Source organism: Scatophagus argus, chromosome 7 (assembly GCF_020382885.2).
Source record: "Scatophagus argus isolate fScaArg1 chromosome 7, fScaArg1.pri, whole genome shotgun sequence".
Lineage (NCBI taxonomy): Eukaryota > Metazoa > Chordata > Actinopteri > Scatophagidae > Scatophagus > Scatophagus argus.
Window position 1 is genome coordinate 24,080,468 of NC_058499.1, and position 27,350 is coordinate 24,107,817.

General features: G+C 40.2%; 1 protein-coding gene across 3 annotated transcripts in view; it reads right to left on the reverse strand.

The window, feature by feature from the left end:
- Positions 1–10,091: 10,091 nt before the first annotated feature.
- Positions 10,092–27,350, reverse strand: part of gnao1a (guanine nucleotide binding protein (G protein), alpha activating activity polypeptide O, a) — a 92,277-nt gene continuing 75,018 nt past the window's right edge. Inside the window, exons 7-8 of one of the 3 annotated variants that reach the window (XM_046395470.1) lie at positions 13,707–13,860; positions 10,092–12,070 (exon numbers count right to left, since the gene is read on the reverse strand). In XM_046395470.1, the coding sequence (XP_046251426.1) occupies positions 11,883–12,070; positions 13,707–13,860 (342 nt within the window). In that variant the 3' untranslated portion in view covers positions 10,092–11,882. Of the gene's footprint in view, positions 12,071–13,706; positions 13,861–16,635; positions 21,345–24,866; positions 25,021–27,350 lie in introns of those variants that run through there. The other 2 variants (XM_046395471.1, XM_046395468.1) reach the window with 2 other exon arrangements.

Genomic DNA, 27,350 nt, shown 5'->3' on the forward strand with positions numbered 1-27,350 from the left:
TGCCTGACCATACATATATGACCATCCATATTTATGTTTTGGTCTCTTTATTAAGATACAGTTTTCCTCCCTTGGCACTAAGCACATCTTGAACTATTTTGGGGAGACTATCGTGAAGTTTTCTAAAGTAATTTTCTGGTATTATACCAGGGTTCCCATACTGCCTCTGTAATATTCAGGTCTGGACTCTGTGGATGCCAGTCCATGATTGTCAGTGGTTTATCAGCTATTTTTTCTCACCAAATATGATTTCACTGCATTGGCAGTGTGCTTGGGATCGTTATCATACTCAAAAATAAAACCATACCCAATCAGGCGCTTTCCAGAAGGAATGCTATGATGAATTAAAACCTGTCTGTATTTGTCAGCATTCATGATCGCATCAATTCAAATGATACCACTGGCAGAAATGCCACCCGAACTGTAGAAGGGTACTGATGGTTTATAATACCATTAACACAGTTTTCAACTTTGGAAAACGTCACAGTGACTAATATTTATTTTTATTTTCCCAATGATGAGGTTCACAGCAGAAATGCGGTGTTCTTGTTCCAAACTAATCTACCAGGAATGTGCACTTGCGCATATTTGACTGATATGCAGAGCCTTGCTAAATGAGGCTGCATTGTCTTGCAGCAAATACTCTGCTACAATCAGCTCTTTTCTTGGACAGGCCTGTGTCTTTCTTCCTTGACACCCCAGTTTAGCCAACAGTGCTGCATCGTCAACATGGCATGATAACCTTGTATCATTAGAGTTATTAATGGGCCATTTAAGCAATTTCAATTCAATTATTATTGAGTTCTTGCAAACAAACAAACAAAAAAACCCAAAACCTAGTTTAAGAACACTTTTAAACCACATCTGGGTCTGGGTCCAAGTTACACAATAGAGTTGTTGACCCCGTATGAGCCAGTGTGACCCCCTCAGGTGGGCACCTTCTGGTCGTTCCAAAGTCGAGGTTAAAGACTAAGGGTGACCAGGCTTTTGATGTCAGGAATGGATGACCTTCCCGAGGCTTGCAAGGTCAGTGACTTCTTTCAAATCACTTCTCAAAGCGCACTTTTATAGACTGGCTTTTATGTGATGTTGTCTTTTCTTTTAATTGTCACTTTTAGCTGATTGGTTTTAAATTGTATAATTCCTATACTTATCGTCAATTATTTTTCTATTTCATTTGCTGTTCTTTTATCTTTTATCTTAAATCTTCAACATTCTACAGCTACTGTTCACCAATTGTTTATTTTGTATTTTGTTTATTGCCTTCTATTTGTATATGATTTGCTGGTTTTGTTTTTAAATGATTGTTAAGCACTTTGAAAACATGGTTTTTGAAAGGTGCTATATAAATAAAGCAATTATTATTATTATTATTATTATTATTTTAACACCCAAATGAAATGAAATGTTAGCAAAAGGAACACACCACTGTCAATAGTAGTTTCATAGCTACGTTGTTGTGACTGTGCTGATCAGCTCTCAATTTCACAGTCAATGTTACAGCTACTCTACTCTCTAAATTGTTTTTTGTTGTACTCTTAGCTTTTACTCTGGCTCAACAAACACCAGCACCTTGCAGAAGCCTCCTTCTCTTGATGTCCTTCTGACATTCCTGAGCTGTTTTTGAAACCCAAGGTTTCCCCATAGAACACTTGTAAACATATGATTAATTTTATTCACAGCACCTGTCGGTGGTTTTAATGTTGTGGCTGATTCAATTCAATTCAATTCAATTCAGTTTATTTATATAGCGCCAATTCACAACAAAAGTTATCTCATGACACTTTCCAATTTGAGCAGGTCTAGACCAAACTCTTTAATTAAATTGTAAAATAGAGAACCCAACATTCCCCCTTGAGCAAGCACTTGGCGACAGTGGTGAGCAAAAACTGCCTTTTAGAAGGCAGAAACCTCGGAGCAGACCCCGGCTCAAGATGGGCGCCCATCTGCCTTGACCGGTTGGGTTGAGAGAGAAGGAGAGAGAGAGAGAGAGAGAGAGAGAGAGAGAGAGAGAGAGAGAGAGAGAGAGAGCAGGAGAGAGAGAGAGAGAGAGAGAGAGCAAGGGAGAGAGGCAGAGGGGGTGGGGTGTGAGAGAAGGATCGGTGATACGGTGATCAGTGTATTAGCACGTTGGATGATGGTTACTCATCTGAGAGCCACAGTATCTACTGACACAATCACAAATGTCAGTAATTGAAATGATAAAAACTAACACAAATGTCACTAAAACCGTACGTATTGTTATAGTTGTATTGATTATGATAACAATGATTATTACAGTAATTTTAATTGTCATTCTGTGAATGGCATTTGTTGCGGTTGGTGTTTATTTGGAACAAAGATAAGGGGTCCAAATATTAATGAAGTTATTGGCCCAATTCCACAACTGTGAGAGTAACCCTATGAGAGCTATAGAGATGTAAGTAAGAGGTAAGGAGAGAAGCAGAATTATCTTCTTTTAAAAAAGGCAATTACGCAGAGTCCAGCAGATAAAATTCAGAGCTTTCCTTCTTTATACCCCCTCCTCTCTCTGTCATGTTTGAACCCAGTGAACCAGCCTTTTTCTTACAGCAACTGCCACAGCGGTGAGGATGAAAGACTTCTCTCTCCCTCCACTTTCTCTTTGCGTGTGAATGAATGTTGTCTGACACAATCTCCCTCTCCCTGCCTCTGATTACTCCAGCTCACATTTACTATTCTGACTGCTCTGACAGGGATTCTTACTGATCTGCATGTGTGATGATTCAAGTGAGTAGGACCTACAGTAGAATAGAGATACACACTCATAAGAGGCCAGAGTGTGTGTTATCCGGTTGTGTGTACAGTATGTCCAGGATTACGCCCCTGCTTTATGTCAATGTACTGACGGGACATGGCTTAATTTACAGTGTGTGTGAGTATGTTTGAATGCAGAGAGGCATATGCATTATCAACACAGATAACACCTCCAATACTAATAGATCAGTCAGAAAATCCCATTTTGTGAGAGTATGTGTGTGAGGAAACAGTTTGGGAATCTATAAAAGTTAAAATCTTAAATGCTTTGTTTCAGTGTTGTTAAAATGATGACTTCCTTCATAACTTCCTCCCACTGGGGGTCCACTGTGAGGAGAAAAGGAAGCAACATGTTTGTGTGTCTCAGTTATCCTGTGTGAATCATGTGTGTTTCTATGGAGGCCAGATATTTCATCCATGAAAAAAAAAAATCCTTATTTTTATCGTCTGGATTCTCATATTGTACATAGTGTTTGTCTTGTCATTGTAACGGCTCAATCACAGTATTACAGAGGTTTGGGGATGCAGTGAGGACACTCATTAGAGCTGCTCAAGGAAATGCACAGTCCAAACACCACCAGTTCTATCAACATTATCTAAACCTCTTATCTAGAAGTCAAATTAGTTCTGTTTACTTCCAAATAAGTAGCAAAGAGATCATGTGGTCAAACTGGTGCTTTGTTAAGAAGAGCATATAGCTACGCTAGCAGTTGAGGCTGTATTGAGGCACAGCAGTGCTCGTAAATGATAATGTATGCTAAAAGGCTAGCAGGGGCAATGCTAACGTGGTGATGTTTAGCAGGTAATGCCTACCATTTTCACCAGATTAGTCTAGTATGTTAGCATGCATCACTAGACCAAACACAGGCTATAACTCCTTTGAAAGCCTTGTTCTTAGTCTGTCTCATCCCACCTTTAGGACAGGTCAGTCGGTCTTATTTGCTGTATTGTACCGTCCTCCAGGCCCATACTCTGAATTCTTATCCTGTCAAGCCTGGTCCTTAAATCAGATAAAGTTATAATTATTGGTGACTTTAACATCCACGTAGATGTGATTAATGATAGCTTGGCTACTGCATTCAAGGATCCTGAAGACCAGTGCCAGCCAGCTGGCTCCTATATTGGGACATCAATACAACCTGAGTCTGAGTCAAGAGAATTCCAGACACTGTGGAAGACATCCTGCCTTGTTCCAGTCCCCAATAAGTCAATGCCATCTGACCCAGCAGACTACAGACCAGTCGCCCTCACATCTCATGTGATGAAGGTCTTGGAGAGACTGGTCTTTACCCAGCTGAGGTCACAGGTAAAAATGTTCCTTGACCCCTTACAATTTGCCTGCCAGCCCCATTTAGTAGTCAAAGATGCTGTCATCTACCTGCTGCAGCGAGCCCATTTGCATCTGGATGGTGGGGGAGGCACTGTGAGGATCCCATTTTTTGATTTCTCCAGTACTTTCAACACGGTCTGATGTGGTGGTCAGTGATGTAGGTGCTGCACAGGGAACTGTGCTTTCTCCCTTTATCTTCACCTTATACACCACTGATTTTCAATACAATCAAGTCACCTGCAAAAGCTTTCCGGTGACTCAGCTGTTGTCGGGTGTATTAGAGAGGGAGAGGAGGGCGAGTACAGGACACTGGTGGACAACTTTGTAGAGTGGTCTGAACAGAATCTGCTAAGACTAAATGTCAACAAGACCAAAGAGATGGTGATTGACTTCAGGAGGAAGAGGACGCCTTCACAGCCACTACAGATCAGGGGGGAGGTGGTGGAGGAGGTGAAGGACTACAGATACCTGGGAGTGGTGATTGGATATCTAACACCGAGGCTGTGTACAAGAAGGGGATGAGCAGACTCTATTTCCTGAGGAAGCTGAGATCCTTCAACGTGTGCAGCAAGATGCTGGAGATCTTCTACCAGTCTGTTGTTGTCATTTTTTCTGCTGTTGTGTGTTGGAGCAGCAGCATCAGAGCCAGCGACACTAACAGACTTGATAAGATCATCAAGAAGGCTGGCTCTGTACTTGGTTTCAGTCTGTAGTCTTTGAGACCGTGGTGGACAGGAGGACGCCGAACAAACTGTTATCCATCATGGACAATGATCAGCACCCTCTCCATCACACAGTAGACAGACAGAGGAGCACCTTCTCCCACAGGCTGCTACAGCTCCGCTGTCGAAGGGACAGATACAGGAAATCTTTCCTGCTACATGCCATCACACTGTACAATATGTGTGTCATGACATACAGTCACTAGGCACTTTATATGTTTTACACACTCGGTTCACTGCATCTTACATTCTACTTTATTTTGCACAACATTACACTGCTTATTTGTTGTATATACACTTTTTAATATTGCTTTGTATGTTGCTATTTTTAACCTATTTTGTATAGCTTATTGTGTGTAATGCTGCTGCACTGTAATTGTCCAGACTGGGATCAATAAAGTATATCTATCTATCTATCTATCTATCTATCTATCTATCTGGAAACAATTGGCTTCTGTCAATGTGTGCATGAACCCACTCACTGCTTCAACCACACCCTAGACCTAGACCTAGACCAGATTCAGTTTTTGTCTGACCATCATTTAATAACTTTTGATTTTATTTCAGTCGATTGCACAAAACCAAGCAGAAGCACTCTCACTAGATGTCTGTCTGATAATGCCATAGCCAAATTTAAGGAAGCAGTGCCGATGATTCTTAGTACAATACCCAGATTCAGTGTGTCAGGGGACTCATGCACTACCCCTAGTTGCCATGACATTGATAACTTTGTTGATAGCATTGCAGGCTCATTGCACAGCACGCTTAACCTAATTGCGCCTCTATCTAAAAAGAATATAACTAGAAGAAGCTTTGCTCCATGGTACACCCAGGAAACACAAGAGTTAAAGCAAAGATCACAACACATGGAGAAGAAATGGAGTTCAACAAAAAAGGATGAATTCTATCAGGCCTGGCAAGATAGTCTAAAAACATACAGGGCAGCACTCTGTACAGCCAGAGTCAGTTATTACTCATCACTTATAGAAGAAAATAAGAACAACCCCAGGTTTTTATTCAGCACTGTAGCCAGGCTGAGCCAAAGTCATAACTCTATCGAGCAATACATTCCTCCACATCTCAGCAGCAGTGATTTCATGAACTTCTTTAATGAAAAAATTGTAACCATTAGAAATAACATTCAAGACCTCCTAGTATCACCTATCACACATTTGTCCGTCAATGCAGCCACATTGAAGATAACCACTAAGTCAGATACTCATTTCTTCCTATCAGCCCCCAACAACTGGCTTCTATCGTTTCCTCCTCTAAATCCACAACCTGTCTCTTAGATCCTATTCCTACTGGGCTATTTAAGGAAGTGTTCCCTTTATTTGACACCTCCTTACTAGACATTGTTAATTTGTCTCTGACATCAGGCTATGTCCCACAGACTTTTAAAGTTGCTGTAATCAAACTCCTGCTAAAAAAAAGCCCACTCTTGATCCAGAGGTTTTAACAAACTATAGGCCCCTCTCCAACCTGGTCTTCATTTCAAAAATTTTGGAGAAAGTCGTTGCCAGTCAGCTGTGCAAGTATCTCCATAACAGCCTACTTGAAGTCTTTCTGTCAGGTTTTAGGGAACATCACAGCACAGAGACCGCACTAGTAAAAGTCACCAACGACCTGTTAATGGCTCTGACCAGGGCTGTGTTTCAGTACTTGTCCTTCTGGATTTCAGTCCCGCATTTGATACTGTTAACCACCAGATTCTTTTACAGAGACTAGAAAATCAAATTGGTAGAAATGGAACTGCTTTAAGCTGGTTCAAGTCCTATCTATCAGACAGACATCACTTTGTACATGTGAATCACAACTCGTCCATGCACACTAAGGTTAGCCATGGTGTTCCACAAGGTTCTGTGCTTGGCCCGATCCTATTCACAATCTATATGCTCCCACTAGGCAATGTGATCAGAAAGCACTCTATAAATTTTCACTGTTACGCTGACAACACCCAATTGTATTTATCAATAAAGTCAGATGAAAGCAATCAGCTAACACAACTACAATCCTGTGTAGCAGATATTAAGTCCTGGATGACCCACAACTTTATTCTATTGAACTCAGACAAAACTGAAGTTCTACTAGTTGCTCCAAAACATCTTAGACAATCTTTAGCTAAAGCCTCTAGCACCATTCTAAAGAACCTTTGTTGTTAGCTTTGATCAGGACTTGGCTTTCAACACGCACATAAAACAAATCTCAAGGACTGCATACTTCCACCTTCATAATATTGCAGAAATCAGGCAAGTCCTTTCCTTGGATGCTGCTGAGAAATTCATCCATGCTTTTGTTACCTCCAGGCTGGATTACTGTAACTCTCTATTGTCAGATTACCCTAAAAAGTCCCTCAGGACTCTGCTGCTCATTCAGAACTCTGCAGCTCGTGTTCTGACTAAAACTAAGACGCATGACCACATTTCCCCTGTGCTGGCCTCTCTACATTGGCTTCCAGTAAAATTTAGAGTAGAATTTAAGATCCTTCTCCTAACCTACAAAGCCGTGCATGGTCTGGTACCATCATATATCACTGATCTTATTGAATCATATCAGCCCTCTAGGGTGCTGCGTTCCTTAGATTAAGACTTACCATATGTAGATATGGAGCCAGGGCCTTCAGTTATCAAGCTCCTATTCTGTGGAACCAATTACCAGCCTCAGTCCGGCCAGCAGACACCCTCTCTATGTTTAAGAGAAGACTTAAAACCCTCCTATTTGACAAAGCCTACAGTTAGGACTGTTCAGGCTCTGCCTGGACCAACCTCTAGTTATGCTGCTATAGGTATAGATTGCTGGGGGAGATCCTTAGCCACTGAGCTTTGAGAGCAAACTGTTGTTAGAACTGTATACCAGACCCAAAGATGGTACCCTCTAACATTACACAACAGATGGTTTGTTACACAGAATCATCTCATTGGAAACTGTTATCTAGCTGCCCTCTAACCTAAACCACGCCCTTAGCAGCCAGCAGTTCCTCAGCAGCCTGGACACAAGCGCATAACTTGAAGGCTGATGTGGATTGGATTGAATTGAAGTAAGTGATTCCAGTTGCAACACAAGGTAAGGTGCCCACTTACTTGAATAAAAAGTGCTCAGTGAGCACATATGTGTATTAAGTTTTCTAGCCTCTAGGTTTTCTATGCATCTACTTGGATTAAAAATGCTATACAAAACAAAACAAAACAAAACAAAACAAAACAAAACAAACAAACAAACAAACAAAAAAAACAAAGTAACTGAGCTTGGTTTCAATTTAGGTTGTCCTGTCAACAGATTTACAGCCTTTATAATGGTGGTTTATGGAGAAATTTAATTCTTTTGGGCCACAGAGGGGTTTTTTAAAGTTGCAATACCATGAGTGACCACTTGGACAAATTGGCAATGAGGCTTAATGGCAGCACTGTTTCCCGCTTTCTTAAAACATCCATAGTATCAGGATATTAAAATAAAGTATTGGATAAATTAAAACTTCAACCTGATGATGTTACTACATGAAAAATCACAGGAACCACCAAATTTATTAGAGGTCATCTTATGAGTAGCATGAACGTCTGTAAAATTTCATAGCAATCTAACCAAAAGTTGTTGAGATATTTAAGCCAGTGTTGGTTTAGAAGAAAAGTCAGAGGATAACCAAAGACAATGGGATACATTGTCTGGTGAGTCATGGCTTTACCAAATTTCATGGAAATCCAGCCAACAGCTCTTGACATATTTTAGTGTGAGTGGCATTGCTCCCACAGACTCCACACCACCTGCATGGGTGGAAATCTGTCTGGTTGTGATCTCATTGGTTGTAAAGCTGTGTTGTTCCCGCTTCTCCAATCATCAATAAAAATGGTGATTAAATGTTGTCACAACTGATGGGAATGATGCATTCACCATGGCTGTAGACTAATCAGTTTAGTCAAACCTCCTGGGCTCTTTAAGTCACATTAATCCAAGTGGTATTAAAAACAGCCCGTGGCTTTTAATGTAATAATCAAAAAGAAATCAGTCACTGTGAAGAAAAAGGTGGCATTTGCCATTTGCAAAGTTTCAGTGTGCATTCAAGATGGTTAAAGGCCTGACAGTCGTCTATATTATTCATGGCTGACTACTTTACCAGGTGTCTGAATTCAATATTGCATTTTGACATCTTTTTAGCAAAGTTTTTAGTGGACTTATGTCTCATTTGTAATATTTAACTAGTCTCTAAATGAAAAGTGATTTCTGATCAACCATACATCTCCAGACTCTCGAAGCTGATACACAGACACAGTGATACTGAAGGACTCGGACACAAGAAGAGTTTGGCTTTTTTGTAGTCATGAAAACAGTGGCTTTTTAATGTAAACACTACATTCGATTGGTTTTTCCAGCACGGACATCCCACATGAAATAACAACCGTTCACTAAAGAGGAGTAGAGGGAGAGAGAGAGAGAAAAAAAGCTGCACAGAAAAAAGCATTCACTGGGTAAAGAACAGAACATAGAGGAGGTAAAATTAAAACAAAATAATGAAGGTAACAGGATCAGAATGCCAAAAAAACAGGTATATCATGTCATTCTACACAGTCGTTTTCTCTTTTAAAAACTAGAAATCAGGAGGGCAAGAAAGAGAAGTCTATATAGATAGATAGATTGATGAAGGGTAACATAGATAAGGTATGAATAGATAACAAATTCCCAAATCTACTTATTGTGTGTGTGTGTGCGAACAAGTGTGTGTGTGTGTGTGTGTGTGAAGTGAGAACTGTGCTTTTCATTGTAGACCTGGAAGGTGTGTGCCAAACTGAAAAGAGACAGAAGAAGAAGCAGAAGAAGAAGAAGAAAGGAGCATGACTTTATACAGTGTTGATGTGTGAACATGCGGCGTCCCTAACTAGCGGACGCAGCGACAAACGTGCTCTCCCCAAAAAAAAAGTGGTTTGTTTTTTTTTTTCTGAAATAATAAAAAATAGATATTGTTATAATATTATATTGAGTTGTTCTGAGTCAGGCTAAAGTGAGGACACTGTTCTAATGCAGGGAAACAGGCAAAATGGTAGAAGGAGGGGTGGGGGTGGGGCACGGTTCAGAGCATTACAACAACACAGGGTCAGTCTGAGATGGTTCCAAATCAGCTTGCTGTCAAACTGGAACCCTTTGCAAAACATCTTTTTCATTTTTAAAAAAAGGGAGATATAGAGAAAAAAAGTTTTGTAGCTACAAAGCACAAGAAAGATAATCTTTTTGAGAATATTACAGGATCATCACGATCGTCGTTGATATTGTAGTAACACCCATGTTCGTTGGCTTTGTTAATTATTGTAGTCATAGGTGTAGTTTTTTTTTTTGACGGATTTAATTCTGTCTGTCACTGTAGGAATCCCAAAATATACACTTCTTCTTCCACGCCTCCCGCATAACCCTTCAAAACTTTGACTCTCACATTTTGTTTTATTCGGCCCTGCCCCGTACCATTGAGGAACCAATCATCTCCCTCCCTCTGTTGCTAACCATCTTCTTACCTTTTTTTGGTATTTTTTTTTCCCATCTTTTTATTCATCTTTTGCAATTTTTATTAAAAGGATTTTTTTTACAATTATTATCTCAACAGTACCTACGTGAAGCTTTTATTTTTTAATTTTTTGTACAGGTTTTATGAATTAACTGGTCTCTTTATACAAAGGCTTGAGTATCTCATGCTATCTGTGTCAAGGTTTTAAGAGGAGGAAGAAGACAAGAGGAAGGGAAAAGGGTGGGAAAGAAAGGAGGGGCTCTTTGATCCTGAAATCAGGACTCCAGAGCGCCATGCAAAAAAGAAGACAGAAAGAAAGAGAGATGGGTGGAGGTGTGAGAAGTAGAGGCAAGGAAGAGGTGTATACATAAAGAGAGAGAGAGAGAGAGAGATGTGGAGAACAGGCGATCAGTCAATAAATAAATTAATAAATTAATCAACCATTATTTGACCGGGAGTGAATTTCCTTACATAGACAATGTTAGTAGGTCTAGCGGTTATAACAGGGATGAAGGAGGAGTTATAACGTTGTGCACCTGCTTCTAAAAGCGCAGCTATCTACAGTACAGTACCTCTGTGACATGGCACTGATAGGACATTGAGCACATTTTTTATTGGCTCTCAGGCTCGGCTGTGACCAATGGTTGGCTAATGGCTATGGTCAGGTTTGGGAAACAGGAAGCCTCACTTCCTGTTGATGAAAACCAGATTGCGGGGAGCAAAATGATACTCAAAACAGACAACAGACATCTTAAAAAGTCTTGGCTAATGTAAACAAAACATTAAAATCAGTGTTGTCAGTCTCAGCAGGTCTTGAGAATTTTTTAAGGTTTTTCGCTGACCTGTCTGGTCTTTTTAGTGCTACTGACATTTTCACATACTGCTGCAAAAAATGTTATTACATAAACACTACTACAGCAAAACAAAAAACAAAAAACAAAAAGCAAAAAAAACCAAACCACAAATAAAGATGTCAAGGTGAGGCAAAATGTGAATATAATATTATCCGTGTGCACACTGATGCTCATGTAATAAATATACACGCGATCAACAAAAATCAAACAGAAATCATAGTAATAAAAAAAGAATCGGCAAAAAAGTACAGGTTTCGTTTTCGTTAACAACAAAAGACACCGCTGAGAAAGAAAAAGAGAGAACAGGGAACGGAGGCTTTCAATGACTTTGTTCAAGAAGTTTTCAAGGCTGCAGGGTTTTCTTCTAAAACAAATTTGTTTGCTTGGCAGCAGGCTGAAGAACTTGAGGAGGAGGAGAAATCAGAGCAAGAAGAGACAAGAACTAAAAACATTATATATATATATATTTATATATACGTATGCCTATTTTTTTTTAAATTATCCTCATTATTAATATGTACCTAGTTGCATTTTTCTTTTCTTTTTTTCTTTAAATAATCAGCAGAATCATCACCGTCATCATCATCACCGTCATCATTTCCACAGCAGTGTCAAAGGAACAGGGAGGGGTGGGTTGGGGGGGCGGGGGTGGGGCATTAGGGGTGAGAGAAAAGAGGGAACAAAGAGGGAGGACATTTCAGGGTGCGTGGGCATGCTCAGTACAAGCCACACCCTCGGAGGTTGTTGGCGATGATGATGTCGGTCACAGCGTCAAACACCACCTGGATGTTTCCCGTATCCGTGGCGCAGGTCATGTGACAGTAGATTTCCTTGTTTGGAGAGCGATTCTTGCTCTCAAACTGTGCTTGGATGTAAGCTGCTGCGTCCTCATAGGTATTGGGTCCTGGAGGCAGAGAAAAGAGACGGAGAAACACATTCATGATATATTTCTCATTCAACAGAACTGGTAAAATGGCCCCAGTTTTGCACTTAAAGTTGAGATTTCCATGTTATCATTACAAACTTATAATTCAAATAGCTAAAATCTGCTCCTGTTCTTCTAGCCTGAAGGAGTTTCAGTGCTTGCTGTCCGACCACGACCTCTGATTCATTATCCGCAATACTTTCTATTTTCCCCAGTTAATTTTGTTGTACAAAACATGAGGTGAGGATAGGAAAACATTATTCAAAGAGGCTGGTAGGAAGCTAATGGCGGGCGCGTCGACGGAGGGGAAAGAACTGGAACATGTCAGATAGGCTTGCTGTGATTACTGAGGCAGTTAACAGAAAATAAGAAAAGCGTGAGAAACAGAGTGAATAGGATGGCCACAGAGCTGCAGCTCTCGCTTGCCATCTCCTCTCTTCCCTCTCCATGGCTGACGAAGCATGACTGTCTCCCGCTCTCTGACTCTTGATGCCTTCCTCCGGCCTGCCACGGCTACACCTGACTCTCGCCTCCTTTCTTCTTCCCCTCACAGCTTCCATCTCTGCTGCTCTCCTTATCACTGACTCTTTCTCTGCGATCTTTTTCAAACACAGCAAAGGAAATCTTCATAGCTCTTTTCAAATTGAATTTACACAGGTCGTCAAACGGCTCACATCAACATTTTATGGTTACTTTACTTGTGTCTGTGCCAACACGTTATAATCCAATGGTTGTTGACTTCGAGGCAGTAAGTGTCAAGGCTGGTGCTGGCAACTCCGGAGGTACAATGCCAAACAAACTAACTAATCTGCCTCCTCACGCGGCAGCAAAGCAGTGGGCAGAACCGCGGCAGTGGTTTCAGAAAGCTATTTCAATTGTGGGAATCACATTAAGATCACACAGCTGGTGGTCATTCAAACTTTTTATTAATCACACCTCTCATGTATTTATCAGCTCAATGGCAGTTTTACAACATGTGTTTAGGCTGAGGGGATAGTTTGACATTTTCAGAAATGTGATTACTCCGTTTGTTTCTTTCCTGAAAGTTAGATGTGAAGATTGATTCCACTCTCATGCCTATAAGGTAAACATCAAGCTGCAGCAGCATGGAAGCAGCATAAAACCAGGAAAGGGGAGAGCTAGCCTGGGTCTGTCCACTGGTAACAGAATCTGCTACTAGCATCACTAAAGCTCATGAGTTAACATGTTCTGCCCACCTTTAGATTAAACATACAAGATATCCTGCAAGCCCCCCCCCCCCCGTTTCCGGTCCTACCAGCTGTTCTTTAAAACTACAACTGAGATACATGTTCAACCTGACTTTGATACAGCCCGTAAACCTCCTTCCTCAGTAATGTAGATGAAGCCAAAACGGTAGAGTTGTGTTTTTCTTGCTCTAGTGAATTCATGGTACATAATGGTTCATAGTTTATGGTAAACTGGGTTTTCGTTTCCTGTCCTGTGTAATTGGGTTCAAAGCTTGTTTTTTGCCCTTTAAAAAAAAAAAATCAATCTTGTGCATCTGTCAAGTTTTGTTGCTGCTCACATGTTTTGAGAACTGCTACTTCTCAATGACACACTCAAGAAAATTGACCATTCTTATTTCTCTTCCTACCCGTGTATTCGGGGAAGCAGATGCTGAGTGGAGACTTCTTGATCTTCTCTGCGAACAGATCCTTCTTGTTGAGGAAGAGGATGATGGAAGTGTCAATGAAGAACTTGTTGTTGCAGATCGAGTCGAACAGCATCAGAGACTCATGCATGCGATTCTGTGCAGGAGGAAGAAAGAAGAGGGGGAGAAAGAGGTGTGGGGAGGGGGTTACATTAGAGATTACAGGAACAGGTGAAAGGAAGAGGGTTAAACAGACAGGAAGTAGAAAAGGAGGAAATAATAAAGAGATGACAGGAAAGATAAAGGACACAACGGGTGATGGACAGCAGAGGAAAGGCAAAGTTACCAGCAATTTATAACCTTTGCTCTGTGACACTCCAACAGAGAGGCTGAGGAAAGAATAGTTTGATATCAGGAAATTCTTTCCAACATTTACAATAAATAATCACTGTTTCTGGAAAACAGAGAAAGTGAGAGGGAAGGAGATAAAAAAAATCCACAAACAATCTCAGTATTTCTGATACTCAAATATTTTACTTATTCAAATACACACACACACACACACACTCAGGACAGACAAAATAACTGGGTCAGAAAAGTAAGCACACATATCAAATTACTCATGTGCTTTATTATCATTTCTCTTTTATAAATACAACTTTCAATAAATTATCACAGCAGTGAGGGAGATACCGCAGATATATTTTACTTACAGTGCTCAGTAAGACACAACACACACACCCAAATACACACAAAACCAATTTGTACATTTTGCTGCAGGTGATCTGTACAGTATAAAACAGGTGATGATTGGTATTGACAGGGAGGTTAAATGTTGCTGACAGGAATGAAACCTAAAAACACTGCAGCAGTAATGGCTAAGAACATGATGAGTTCAAGGACTACTTTAACATATACTCTGCCTTCTGAACTCATTACGGCCATGTGGCTTTCTGCACCCTCGCTGAGTCCAGTGCTACAGCAGGATCTCCCTGGCTCTGCAGAGATTTAAGTGCTCCTTTCACCACCTGGCTATTTTGAGAATGTTGGGAACACATTATAGGATGACACAAAAGTATTTACATGTAAAACACTACTTCTGTATTTGAAGCCTGCGCATGTCAGCAAAAACATAACAGAAGCACAGAAGCTCATTTAAATCGAACACGGGAAACATTTGGCACTAAACTCTGGGATCAAGCCTCAGTCAGAATACTTCTTAATTTGGCTGCCATTGTGGGAAACTGTTTATGTTGCTAAGGTGCTAAATTTGCTCAAGGTGTGAACGTTTCTTTTGTGCCACCACCTGCTGCCAGAGGAACCAGGACCTTTGTTAGCTGAATGAACCATTGATTCTATAATTCACATCAGAGCCAGTCACCTCAAGAAACAAAACAAACAAACAAACACCCTGCTATTACCCATAAACCCTCTCTGGGCTAAGACTTCTTCTCCTACAAATCTCTCCTCCACTGCACTATTTATTGCTGGGACTAAAGCAGGACATAAACTACATTACCCACTATCCTCGTGGCAAAGCCTGCTGATGTCATTTCCCACTGTTGTTTGGGGTTATTGGTAATTCAACAGTAGTGATGAATTACACACACACACACACACACACACAGAGACAGTTCCTCTCTGAGGAAACATCAACTCTCTCTCCATCTTACAATAACTTTAGAGCTATTACACAGAAGTTTAAGTGTAATAAACAAACACACTGACAGGAAATCTAACAATCCTGTCACTGAGAGGTTGAGTTCAGTCTACCAAGAATGAAGCAGGATTGGGGTGCTTAATGTGCAATATCAAATAAATAAATCAATTCATTACAGTGGAGGTGGGGGGTGGGGTTAAAGAAACAAGAGACAAGCGGCAGAAAAGTGAGTAGAGGTGGTGGTGGTGCAGGTAGTGGTGGTGGGGGGGGGGGTTTGTGAATTTGGCAATGAATGCACATGTGTGTCTGTTAACAAACACTGCAGCTTCATAAAATTCACAAGACCAAAAAAAAAAAAAAAAAAAAAAAATCTTGATGAAAACAACTATTTTTGTTAGCATGGTTGTTAGCCATATATGGTCAGTTTCACAAAGCCCTTAAGTGAGTCTCTCAGCCAATGAGAGGCTGTGTTCCTGAATGATCATGTGTGACAGCTCTGATGTCAAACGCATTGTTAAGTGGAATTAGATGAAACTGACCCTACACACACACACAAAAAAAAAAAATTGCAGTGATGATGGTAAATTTTGCTCTAAACCTGCTCTAATTGGAAAGTGTCATGAGATAGCTTTTGTTGTGAATTGGCGCTGTATAAACAAACTGCACTGAATTGAAATTAAAAATGGTAATGAGCTCGACAAAGCATCACATGACTGCTGTATTGTGGTCATGTGGTTACTGTCACAGCCCTATTTTATAACTCTGGTCAACATGCCAATTAGAGCTGTTCACTAAGGACAGTGCTGAGGAACTGGAGAACCAACACTGAGGAAGCTAGTGTAACTTATTAGCTATATTGTACCATCCACTTTTATTTAACCTCCCCAGTCAGAGAATGAACTGCTCCACAAAGTAAAAAAATGGGAAAAAACGTGTAGTAGCCATGTACATCTCGAATGAAATATACAAAGTTATTGTCCTGTTTGTGAGCTAGCTAGCTTACTAGCTTACGGAGAGCTTATTTTCCCTCTTTAGTGACTCCATTGACTGAAATGTGAGTGTTGGTAGCGTGCTAGTGGTTACCAGTTCAATGTGTAGTTCAACAAACCCGCAGTTAGTGATATCATCATATAATGTCATCCAAGCCTCTAGAACCACATATTTTAGAAGACTTGCAGCTATTGTGTCACTTTAATATGTTTTCCTAGGCTTCCACTTGTTTCCATTGTAAATTGCTTGAGTTAGGTCTTTAAAATCAACCTCCTGCTAGTATTTAAGTGTTGTTACATATTGTGAATTAAATGAGGAGCAATTCACTTTTAAATTTCTTTCTTTTTTTCTTTTTTTTTTAAGAATACATTTGAATGATTCAGTATGCCGCTGAAAAACAGAAACATGTATGAGTACTGTACTGTGTGCTGCCTGAGGTTAACACAGGCATGAAATAAGTTTGAAGGCAAAGCTCGAACAGTATGCTGCCATTCCCACCCTGAGGGCAAACACAAATGTTGGCATTTCCTTTCATCTGAATATGAACTGGAGCTTGCTAACTTACTGAGGATGGATGTTCCACAGCCAGTGTATGTTCTGTAGCATAAAAGTATCAAAAAAAAATTCCCCCAAAAACCAAAGAAATAATTTCGATGACAGATGTCATTATAACAGCAATGTCTCCGCCAGCGTCCTGCTCTGCATTAAATGAGGATGATGCTAAGATGGATTATTTATTCAACAAATTAAACATGTCAGGTACTTTTATAGTAGCAGGGTACACGGCGTAATTTATGGCTTGATTCTACAATACCACAAAAGTGAAAACGATACAAACAGTCTCTTCTGTTGATTGTTTGCAGAAACACAGATGCTCATTGTCTCCACCACGTCAATCGAAATATCTGTTTGACTTCTGTGCAAATTACAAACAAGACTAAACACACGCACGAGCACTCTGATATGTATTTAAAAGATATAGGAAGTGAAGCGAAGAGGTGAACCAAGTCTTTCATAGGGACTTATTCTGAGATGATTTCATGACGAATACTTGAAGTTTTCTGCATTTTCCAAGCCACATCTCCAAAGGCAATGCTCTTCCTCAAAAAAACATTTGAGGCTCTGGTTGGATACGGTGGCATTATTTGGCACCGGCAAGTAAGGTGTTGTGACATTTTGAAGTCCCTCGGGTGTGTTTGTGTCTTCAGAGCTTGTGTGGTACGTGTGTGTGCTGAGGGCCTGTGTGTGTGGAAAGGGTAGACAGGTGCCTTCTGGGTAATTAATCCACAGATACTGACTCTACCGCAACACCCATGGGCTGATGTTGTCTCTCACACAAGAGACACATGCACACTGACCTTTCCTACGCCATCAACAGACACACATGTAGGTAACTACATACAATCAGTAAACACACACGAATACACACAGGATATGCAGAGAGAAGCACATACACACACAGCAGGCTGATCAACAGCCTTAGGCAGCTCTCTGTCTCTAATTAGGAAAAGTTGGCACAGATGTGGTAGGAAGAGCTGATGACGTCATCTACCTGTTAAAAAAAAAAATGGCAGCTTTGAGCAGAGGGTGGAGACACGCTCTCGCTGTTTGAGTGTGTGGAAGGGTGGAATATAGCAAATGCCCTGCTCATGAATAAATAAAGCAGTTCTGCACCTCTGTTTGCCACTGAGCGCTCTCTCTCTCTCTCACACACACACACACACACAGACAAACAAATCTCAGTCTCTATGTGATGCTGTAAACTGCTGCTTGTAAAGAGAGAAGGGAGAAGCAGGTCATACGGTATTACTTGCATCTCTTTGGCTTTAATGCCAGGAGCAAATTGCACTTTTCATTTCACCTCAGCTGTGCACCACATCAAACCTCAATTCTACAGCAGCTCTGGGAAGACTACCATCCAGCACAAATGGAGCTCATGCAGCAGAAAACAAAACATCAGGGATAAAACAAGGTTGACATTCTAGTCCCAGAAGAGCATATGTTCTCACCAGCACACAATCTTTCAACGCTCACCTCTGGCTTATTAAGGCAGAGTGGTGGACAATAGGGATATTAGACTGTGCAGCCCTGAACAATGGATGCAGCCCCAGGGCCCTATAAAATCAATGCTTCCTTTGAAGCATTATCTGAGAATTGTATGTTTGAGTCAGCAAACTACCTCTTGTAGCTCTTGAAAGTGATTTTAAAGTGGACCAATGCATGTTGAAACACGAGAAAATCAGTCCTAAAAAATATGACCAGAGGTGGCCTCTACAAGGAATGAAAGATGATAGCAGAATAAATAGCATAGATGGCAAGTTCCTCACTATAAATTTAAATGTAAGCTATACATTTAAGGTAAAGTGAAAAAAGCAAGACAATAAACTACCTCCTCAAAAACAATTCCAATTACATTCTTCTTTCGGGACCAAAAACAGATTTAGTTGGAAGTGAAATGCATCCAAGACCAAAACATTAAGGTTCTGCAATAATGAAAGCAACTGCTGAAACATGACTGATGCTGCATAGTATTCCAAAAAAAACCTCCAACTGAGCTGCCAATGACCTGGTCTGTGTTTAATCTTAGCCAATCTTAACCTTTGATACTAACCACTAGGAGTCACTAAAGTCATGAATGTTCAAATCCAATACAGAGACACCTTAAGTTGAAAATATTTCGCCATTAAGAGCTGAACTAGTCCAACTAAGTAAAATCATTTTTGCAACGAAGCAAAAGGAGCAACGTGACTTCACAGAAAACAGCCATGTTTCATAAATGGACTACCTTGGGTCTTATTACATTTAATATTGTGAACAGAGTTCTCTGATAATCCCTCACCTCCCACAGGCTTTGAATGGCCAAGGCTGTTTCGGCTGTGCTTCCGCCAGCTCAGTGGAGGATAGGACCAGATGAATGGAGTCTGTGTTATTAGCTGGTTGGATCATTATGTTACGCAAGGTGTCACACTGTCTGATACTGAACTACAAACCAGGCAATAGTTTATTATAACTAAATCGTCATATGAAAAGGTACAAACAAATACATAAAAACAATAATTATTATCATGAGAGATTCATCATTAATAATTTGAAACTTCATTATGGTTAATTCTGATATCATTAAAGCAATTTAAACAATCTCAAGCACTTTTTGAAAAGTGTGCTTCCATGTCAGTGACATTATTGTAAATGCCACCGTTACTGTTATTACTCCGCTGGCCAATCATATGATCCCTGCCTGTTGGCAGGCTCAGCAGCTGCTATCAAACAAATGACTGTGAAATTAATGTACACTTCATAATGATATATAACAGGGTTGGCATTTAATTTGCTCTTAGTGCAAAGCTTTTATCGCACTTTCTGTAAAGTAACAAGTTGTTGTCAACCTAAATAATGCGATCTTTACATGTCTGTCCTCTGCTCTGTGAAGCTGTACAGTAATACAGGCAAGCCAGCTAGGCTAACCAGTTAGTTCAACAGTTAGTAAGCTGACCTCCGAGCAGACTAATTACTGAAACAAGTCTTTAGCAACAGTACAGCAGTTAATACACTGAACAATAACTAGACAGTGAAACATCATGAAATACAGAAAGAATCAAGTCACTGTGCTGCATGGACCTTGTAGCCATAGCCATATTAGAACTTACATCGTCACCGATTGGTGCACTGCACAACAGTAGAAAAACACAAACGACTTTCTAATTTCAAAATAAAACTTCAAAATAAAGAAATTAATACATATTTGCCGTTATATTTGGCAGTACAAAAGATTTTTTGGCTTGGCCAGTGCTGTACTATTATGAGGAAACCCTGGGAGATACAGACGGGCCGTCAATGATTCCTTACCTTAGATGGTGATTTAGTTTTTAATGTCTCACTCATTTACTGAATACTGGTCATTTTGGAGCTCGAAAGTTAACAGATCACAGCTTAGTGGAACACTGCAGGCAGATACTATGCAGCACACCACATTCATCAGAGCAGGAGTGTCATCAGAAACCAAAAGAAACACACAGTAAAGAAGGAGGCGTGCACAAAAGTTATTTTGCACAAAATATAAATTAAAATGCAGTTTCTTTACAGATGAGTATCTTCTTGGAAGGCTGAACATAATCTTGTCAACAGTTTAATATCTGATTGGAAACGATCAAGTCTGAAGAACACCTTTGTGATGTAAACTGAGAACTTGACCCAACATACTTATACATTCAGTTTTACATCTGTCCTTAATGTTAAGGCACAAGTCTAGGACAAAGAAACGTAACAACTCAAATTTAAATAAAATTATTTAGAAATACCAGACAGAGATAGCAGTGGTTCTGATTATAACTGTTTTGGGAACGGCAGGTGAACCCCTAAAATGGCTGCACTTACTGCAATCAGTCTAGATCTTTGAATAACACATGTGCTGCTGTGTGAGCCAACTGCAGCAGACCAGCAAAAGATTAGCAGTTGTAGTACAACTAAAAACACCACATACAGTATTACTGGAATATTCTGTTGAGTATTCTTTAGGGGGGGCATAAGAAAGACAAACACGTTAAAAGAAGCCATAGTCAACAAATGAGTCAACCAACCAACCAATCTAGCAGCCACTCGACCAATTAATTCATTAAATAAAAGTCAAGGTGGACCAATGGCTGGTCTTAAGGTAAAGCAGAATGGTGACATCTCAAACACAGCCCATTACCTATATCTGAGTGATGACATCATTGACACGGGGCACATAATGTACGTGGTACCCCTCGTTGGTAAATACGAGCGAAGCACCATTCATCCATTGGCTAACAATTAACAGAATCATCAGTATAGGCCGCAACCTTGCAGGTTTTTTGCTATGATAACATCAGTGACAGCATCAAAGACAAACTGAATGTTGTTGGTGTCTGTAGCGCAGGTCACATGAGAGTAGACCTCTTTGTTGGTTGACTGGTTCTTGCTCTCGTACTGACACTTTATGTAGGCTATTCCCTCCATGTAAGTGTTTGGACCTGAGGAGAGACACACAGAGAGACATGACATATTAGGCGAAGGCTTAAAAGCTGTTGCTATCTGACCATTTATATTTGTGGGCCCGCCTGCGTTTTCTGTATCAGCACTATTTTCTGATATTTTATGAGAACATAACGTTTGACTTTACGACTCAGCACACATTCTGCTGAGGTGTACATGGAGCTGTGCTTACTGCTGCCCAAGCTTTAATACATATGATACATGAACTGCTGGAAAATCTCATGTCTTGGCAAGGCCAGTCAGTTTCTGAATATCACAATATGTATCATATTCTTTGGACAGCAACAGAGGCCATAGAGCCAAAAAGGATTAACACTGTATACTGATTTATTTTACAGCAGTGTCAAACCTACTGTATTTCCTTCTAGTCCATTACTAGCTGTGAGAGATAGCTCTGCTTGTAATGTAAGCATTTTGCATCTTGTGGGTTTAATCAGGAGCTTTAATCTGTTGACGACGCTTTTAGAATTAGTCAGATCAGTGATTGGAGTAATTTTTGCTCAGTGTGTCACTAACATCTATCTGGATCTCAGCCATCAGCAGCATTGTGGTTTGTCTGTCTGCTCGGCACGAGGTCTGTACATGAAACAGGATGAAGAGAAGAAAAAAAGAGGAGCGCAAACAGGATTTGAATCCTAATTCTATCTTTCTCACGGTCTTGTTGTTTTGCTCCCTCTCCATCTTGCTTTCCCACAGTTCTTCTTTGTCTAGCATTTTCCTAATCTTCTCACACTCTTGCTCTCTCTGTCTCTCTCATGTTCTGTCGTCATATATCTCATTATATCTTGCAACTAGCAAACTTTTCTACCCTTTTCACTCTTATCTTTGCTTTTCTTTCCAGAGTGTGAGCTAATCTGATCTTTCTGGCTGCATTCGGTCTTTTACTTCCCACTCCGTGTATTTGTTCTCCATTCATTCTGCGTCCCAAATCTTACGTATAACTTTCAGAAGAGTAACTGTACTGTTTACACACAACTGAACTCCTTTCACTCACCAGTCTTATCTTAAGAGCAGCAGATTTTTTGGGTTGATCACTGATCACCTTTCAAATATTCAACCAACTAGCTCAACTTGTTGAGCTAAGCTGAAAAAGCACAGGACTCCAGTAGGAACAGACTTTGTGTTTGTCATTGATGGTACTTGTTTGGTACTCAAACACAAAGTTCTCAGACAGCGTCTCCCAGATGACGAATTTTTAATATGAAGATGCTGATTTTATTGTCATCACAATATTGTTGCTGACGCAAATTTAAAAATTGTACGGAATTCATTCTTGGGTGTATACATCTATATTTAAATGTCTGTATACAGTATATTACTTAATTTTATTATCTCATCTTGCTTTCTACCGCTTGCTCCAGGTCACGGGGGAAGCAGTCTCAGCAGGGAAGCATAGACTGTCCTCTCCCCGGCTACTTCCACCAGCTTGTCTGGGAGGCGAGACATTCCCAGGGTGTGCCCCGGGGCCTCCTCCTAGATGGACATGGCTGAAAATACTCCCCAGGGAGACACCCAGTAGGCATCCTAACCAGATGAACAAACCACCTCAACTGTCTCCTCTCGATGCGGTGGGCTCTACTTTGAGCTCCTCCCGGATGTTAGAGCTCCTCACACTATCTCTAAGGCTAAACCCAGCTACCCTGTGTAGGAAACTCATTTCAGCCACTTGTATTGGCAATCTCGTCCTTTCAGTCATTACCCATAGCTCGTGACCATAGGCGAGGGCTGGAACGCTTTTCACCTCAGCTCTCAATCGCTCCATTTTCCCTCAGTCATGACCACGACCCCAAGATACTTGAACTCCTCCACTTGGGGGAGCAACTCTCCTTCGACATGAAGTGGGCAATCCAGCCTATTCCTGCTGAGAACCACGGCCTTGGATATAAATGTGCTGATCTTCATCCCAGCCGCTTGTACTTGGCAGCAAACTGCCCCAGTGAGAGCTCTATTTTATCTTTTAGCATATACAATTACCATATGTATGCATTCTCTATGTGTAAAAAGAAGGGGACTGCAAACTTTAAATTTATTGTATAATCCAGTGTTGCACAAGGACAAATGAATTACCTTGAAAGTTGAACTTTGGAATGAGTGAAAAAAAGACTCCACAACGTAGGAGTTTTTGGGTTAATTTTGTGAATGAGCACTACCTTGTTACTAATGGGGAAGTCACCGGAGTTAACAATACTAGTGTCTAGACTGTGTGTTGTGTGGTCTGTCCCTACCTGTTGGGTAGCTGACGTCAGTTGTAAGTTGTCTGCAGATGTCAGACTAATGTCAAGCACAAAGATGATATAGCCTGTAGACATGTCTTCTTTATTTGTGCTGGATCTGATTAATAATGTGGATGTTTGTGCTCTTAGTTGCAGCAAACTGGTACTGACAGTCCTTCAGGTTAGGGTTAGGGGTACCATTATAACTGTAATGTAAATGGGAAAGCTGTTTATAATAAATTTGGTAAGATGATATGTTGTAGTAATTTGAGCTGCTGAGTCATATTGTGTAGGAACAGACACTGTGTGCCAGCATGACTTCCAGCCATCTAGCTAGGACACAGTGTCTTTCAACCAGCCTCCTGCGGATGGGTTGTCAAGTGGGAACATTTGGTAAACAATGGTTCAGCTTTTGACGGTGCAATTATTTAAATACATAGATCTACAACAGCAGCATCCAACAGCATCCAGCAGCATTTAGTGTCAGATGCTGGAGCCCCCAAAGTCTGTGGGCTTCGGGTTCCTGGGAAACAACATCACATCATATCCTGTCAGGGTCATGACACATTTCCACCCTGATTAAAAAACCTCAGAAACAACTGGAAAGGGGAAAGCATCCTGACTGGAAACATCACAGACTGGCATGGTTTGTGCACAGGCAAGGACAGAAAGGCTCTGCAGCAGGTGACTAAAAGTGCCCAGAACATCAGTAGCACCCATCTACCAAGCATCTGCAATACTGGTGAGGTGAGGCATCTGCAGAAAGTCCAAAGGACACTAAAAGACAATAAACACCTCAGTCAAAGACCATCCACTTAGTACGCCTACAGAGGAATTAGCTGCCCTACTGCAACTACACAACAACTGCAGAACAGCTTTTTCCTCCAGCTTTCTGAGCAGCTTTCTAACCCCGTCCTCCACATTGCACATTTATTTTTGTGATATGATTATTTTCTTCAGTATTTTGTATAGTTTTTGTCTTTATGTATAGCATAGGGGAGTTTTTTGTACAATTTTATACTGTATATTGACAACATAATCTTGAATATTTAGTGAATGTTTCTATATGGTGAGTAATTCTATCCACACTGAGATCAGTTTAAAACACTTTCATGACTCTCTGACCTAAAACTTCTAAATGAGGACCATTTGTCTTTCCTTATTCAGCTTTTCTTTAAATGGTTGTGAATAATCAGAAGCCACAGTGCTCCTTAGCGTCTTTAAGATTCCACTACATATAGTATAAAGCAGTAATTGACTGTCAATCTCAAGCATATAGATATGTACCGGTGTACTCAGGGAAGCAGATGGAAAGCGATGACTTGCTGATTTTATTTTCAAAGATGTCCTTCTTGTTCAGGAAGAGGATGATGGAAGTGTCCTTAAACCACTTGTTGTTACAGATGGAATCAAACAGCTTCAGAGACTCGTGCATGCGGTTCTGTAGAAGAAACATTTGCAAGGTTTAAATGGGTTTTAAAACACACTTTGCTGCATGCTCAAAAAAATAGATTCAGGAATGTGAGTGCATAAATTCATACCCCTGGACAAGCATACAGAATTAATCCAGAAATATGTTCAGAAAACACATGCACATAAGTAGCCAAATTAAAAACACAAATACTGCATACACAATATTAAAACAGTAAGTGAAACTGAGGAAATAAAAATGAGAAGGCAGAATAGTAGCACTGAGGACTCCCTCTTGTCTATGGACACAGCACCTTACATGGTGCAATGTATTTGTGTGAGTGCATGTGGGTATCAGCAAATTAGCAAGAGAAATTATTAGTAAGCTGGTTGCTGCAGCTAAGTTAAATAAAGCCATGCGTTTTTTGCTTCAAGGTGTGAGTCACCACCTACTTTAACTGTTGGATGCAACCATAAATAAATGATAGCTTAAAAGTACCCTGTGGAGTTTTTGACCAATAGGAACACTATACAGTAATGCTTCATTGAGAAACTCACTGTATTGAGTGTTGGGTATGCTGTATCACGTGCCCAAGGACACAGCTTTCTCACCATGAGCGGATGTTAATGTAATATCTTTCCAAAAAGCAGAAGGCAGCAGCAGTTTATGGAAATAAATTATAAAGGAAGCAGTGTACTGAAGGAAGGACGGAAAGACAAAACAAGTAAAGGATAATGTCCTTCGAGGTGTCCATCATTACCTTGAAAGACATTACCTTGCTTGTACCATGGTCTTTTACTGAAGGAAAAAAGATAGGACCAATAATTCATTTTTTCATGTGTTTTACAATTAAAATCTCAAGATTTTCAAAAGCCACCATTCAGTTTCCATGGTGGTTTTACTAATACCTAGAACAATCATTGGTTTTCACTATGAATCAGAATCAGAAAGACTTTATTGCCATTGTAAGTGATTGGTGAAAACACCAATAGAGTCCATTGGCTCAGCTATGAGCTACAAAGTTATCCTTACGCTAGCAAGATTCAAAGTCAAGAAATGGTCATCGTACAGTTGAGAAACAGCAAATATTATCTGACGGTAAGTTTAAGAGTGAAATTAGCTAGCTAACCAGTAATGTGGCTCCAAATCAAGATTTTTACCAACAAATGACAGTCCATGATAGTCCAGTGTTGATAAGCTGAAGTGAACATTGCACATTCAAATTCAAAGCTTTGCAAATGTTTTCTGAGGTAGAAATTGAATTGGCTGGACACAAGAAATGCATTTTGGTAAAAAATATTACACAAAAACAAAATAAAAAATAATACTCCTTATGATGAAAAACTCCACAGGGTATATTAAGAATAAATGCAACAGAATATTAAAACACTCCTGTGTAAACACTCCTTATTAAGCATCTAAAATACAGATAAAATGGTTATAATGCATGACAACTTCAATTGATTGTCAAAAATTACGATCAGTACATTAAATATTAAATGAATTTTAACGTTTTGTATTTTTCATCATTAGGCACTTTTTGTGAGTAGATCCTGGGCTTGGCTGTCTAGATTGAGCTGTTTGAAACTGGTAGAATGCTTTGTTAGCAAAAGTGCTTCATAAATCAGTCTACCTTGACTAATTCTCACCACAATCCCCTGATCTGTTTGCTAATGCAATCTGTAGAAGGCAAAAAACAAACTAATGTTGGCAATACTTAGTACTCATGCAAAAACAAACAAAAAAAAAACTTAATCAGATAAGAAACCTGTCTATACTGCATTTGAAAGTGCCTAGTGATGAAAACAGATAAGACGGATTCTTTTAAAGAATGAGTTGAAAGCAGTTACTCTCTCATCGTGATCCATTATTGCCTAGTTTAGGATGGGGGAAGAGATAAATTGGGTGAAAGTAGGTGATTGATGGGGCTTATCAACCAATTACATCACAGGAAAACTAGAACTGCAGGAAAATTACTGGAGATTTAAGCTATCCAGCCTCACAGACAATAGAATGACAGGTGAGAGGAGGTTAAATATCTTGCACAATAACTTGGATAAATAACAAGGTCATCAGACAGACAGACAGACAGACAGACAGATGGATAGATAGATAGCATGCAAAATAACATACTAACAATTCAATTGCTTGGTTCACAAACAGAAAGAGGCACTGCTTTCAACTCATGGTGAGTACATGAACCTATTGGGAGGTTTCATACCTGTCTGTGGGTGGAGCATCTGTAGAAGATCTGACTGCTGATTTGTTAGAGAGGACAGTCGATGGCGAGAGTGACAAGAGGAGCGGAAGGAGCCAGAGATGCTGCAGGGTGGAGCTTAGAGCAGGAACAGAAAATGCAA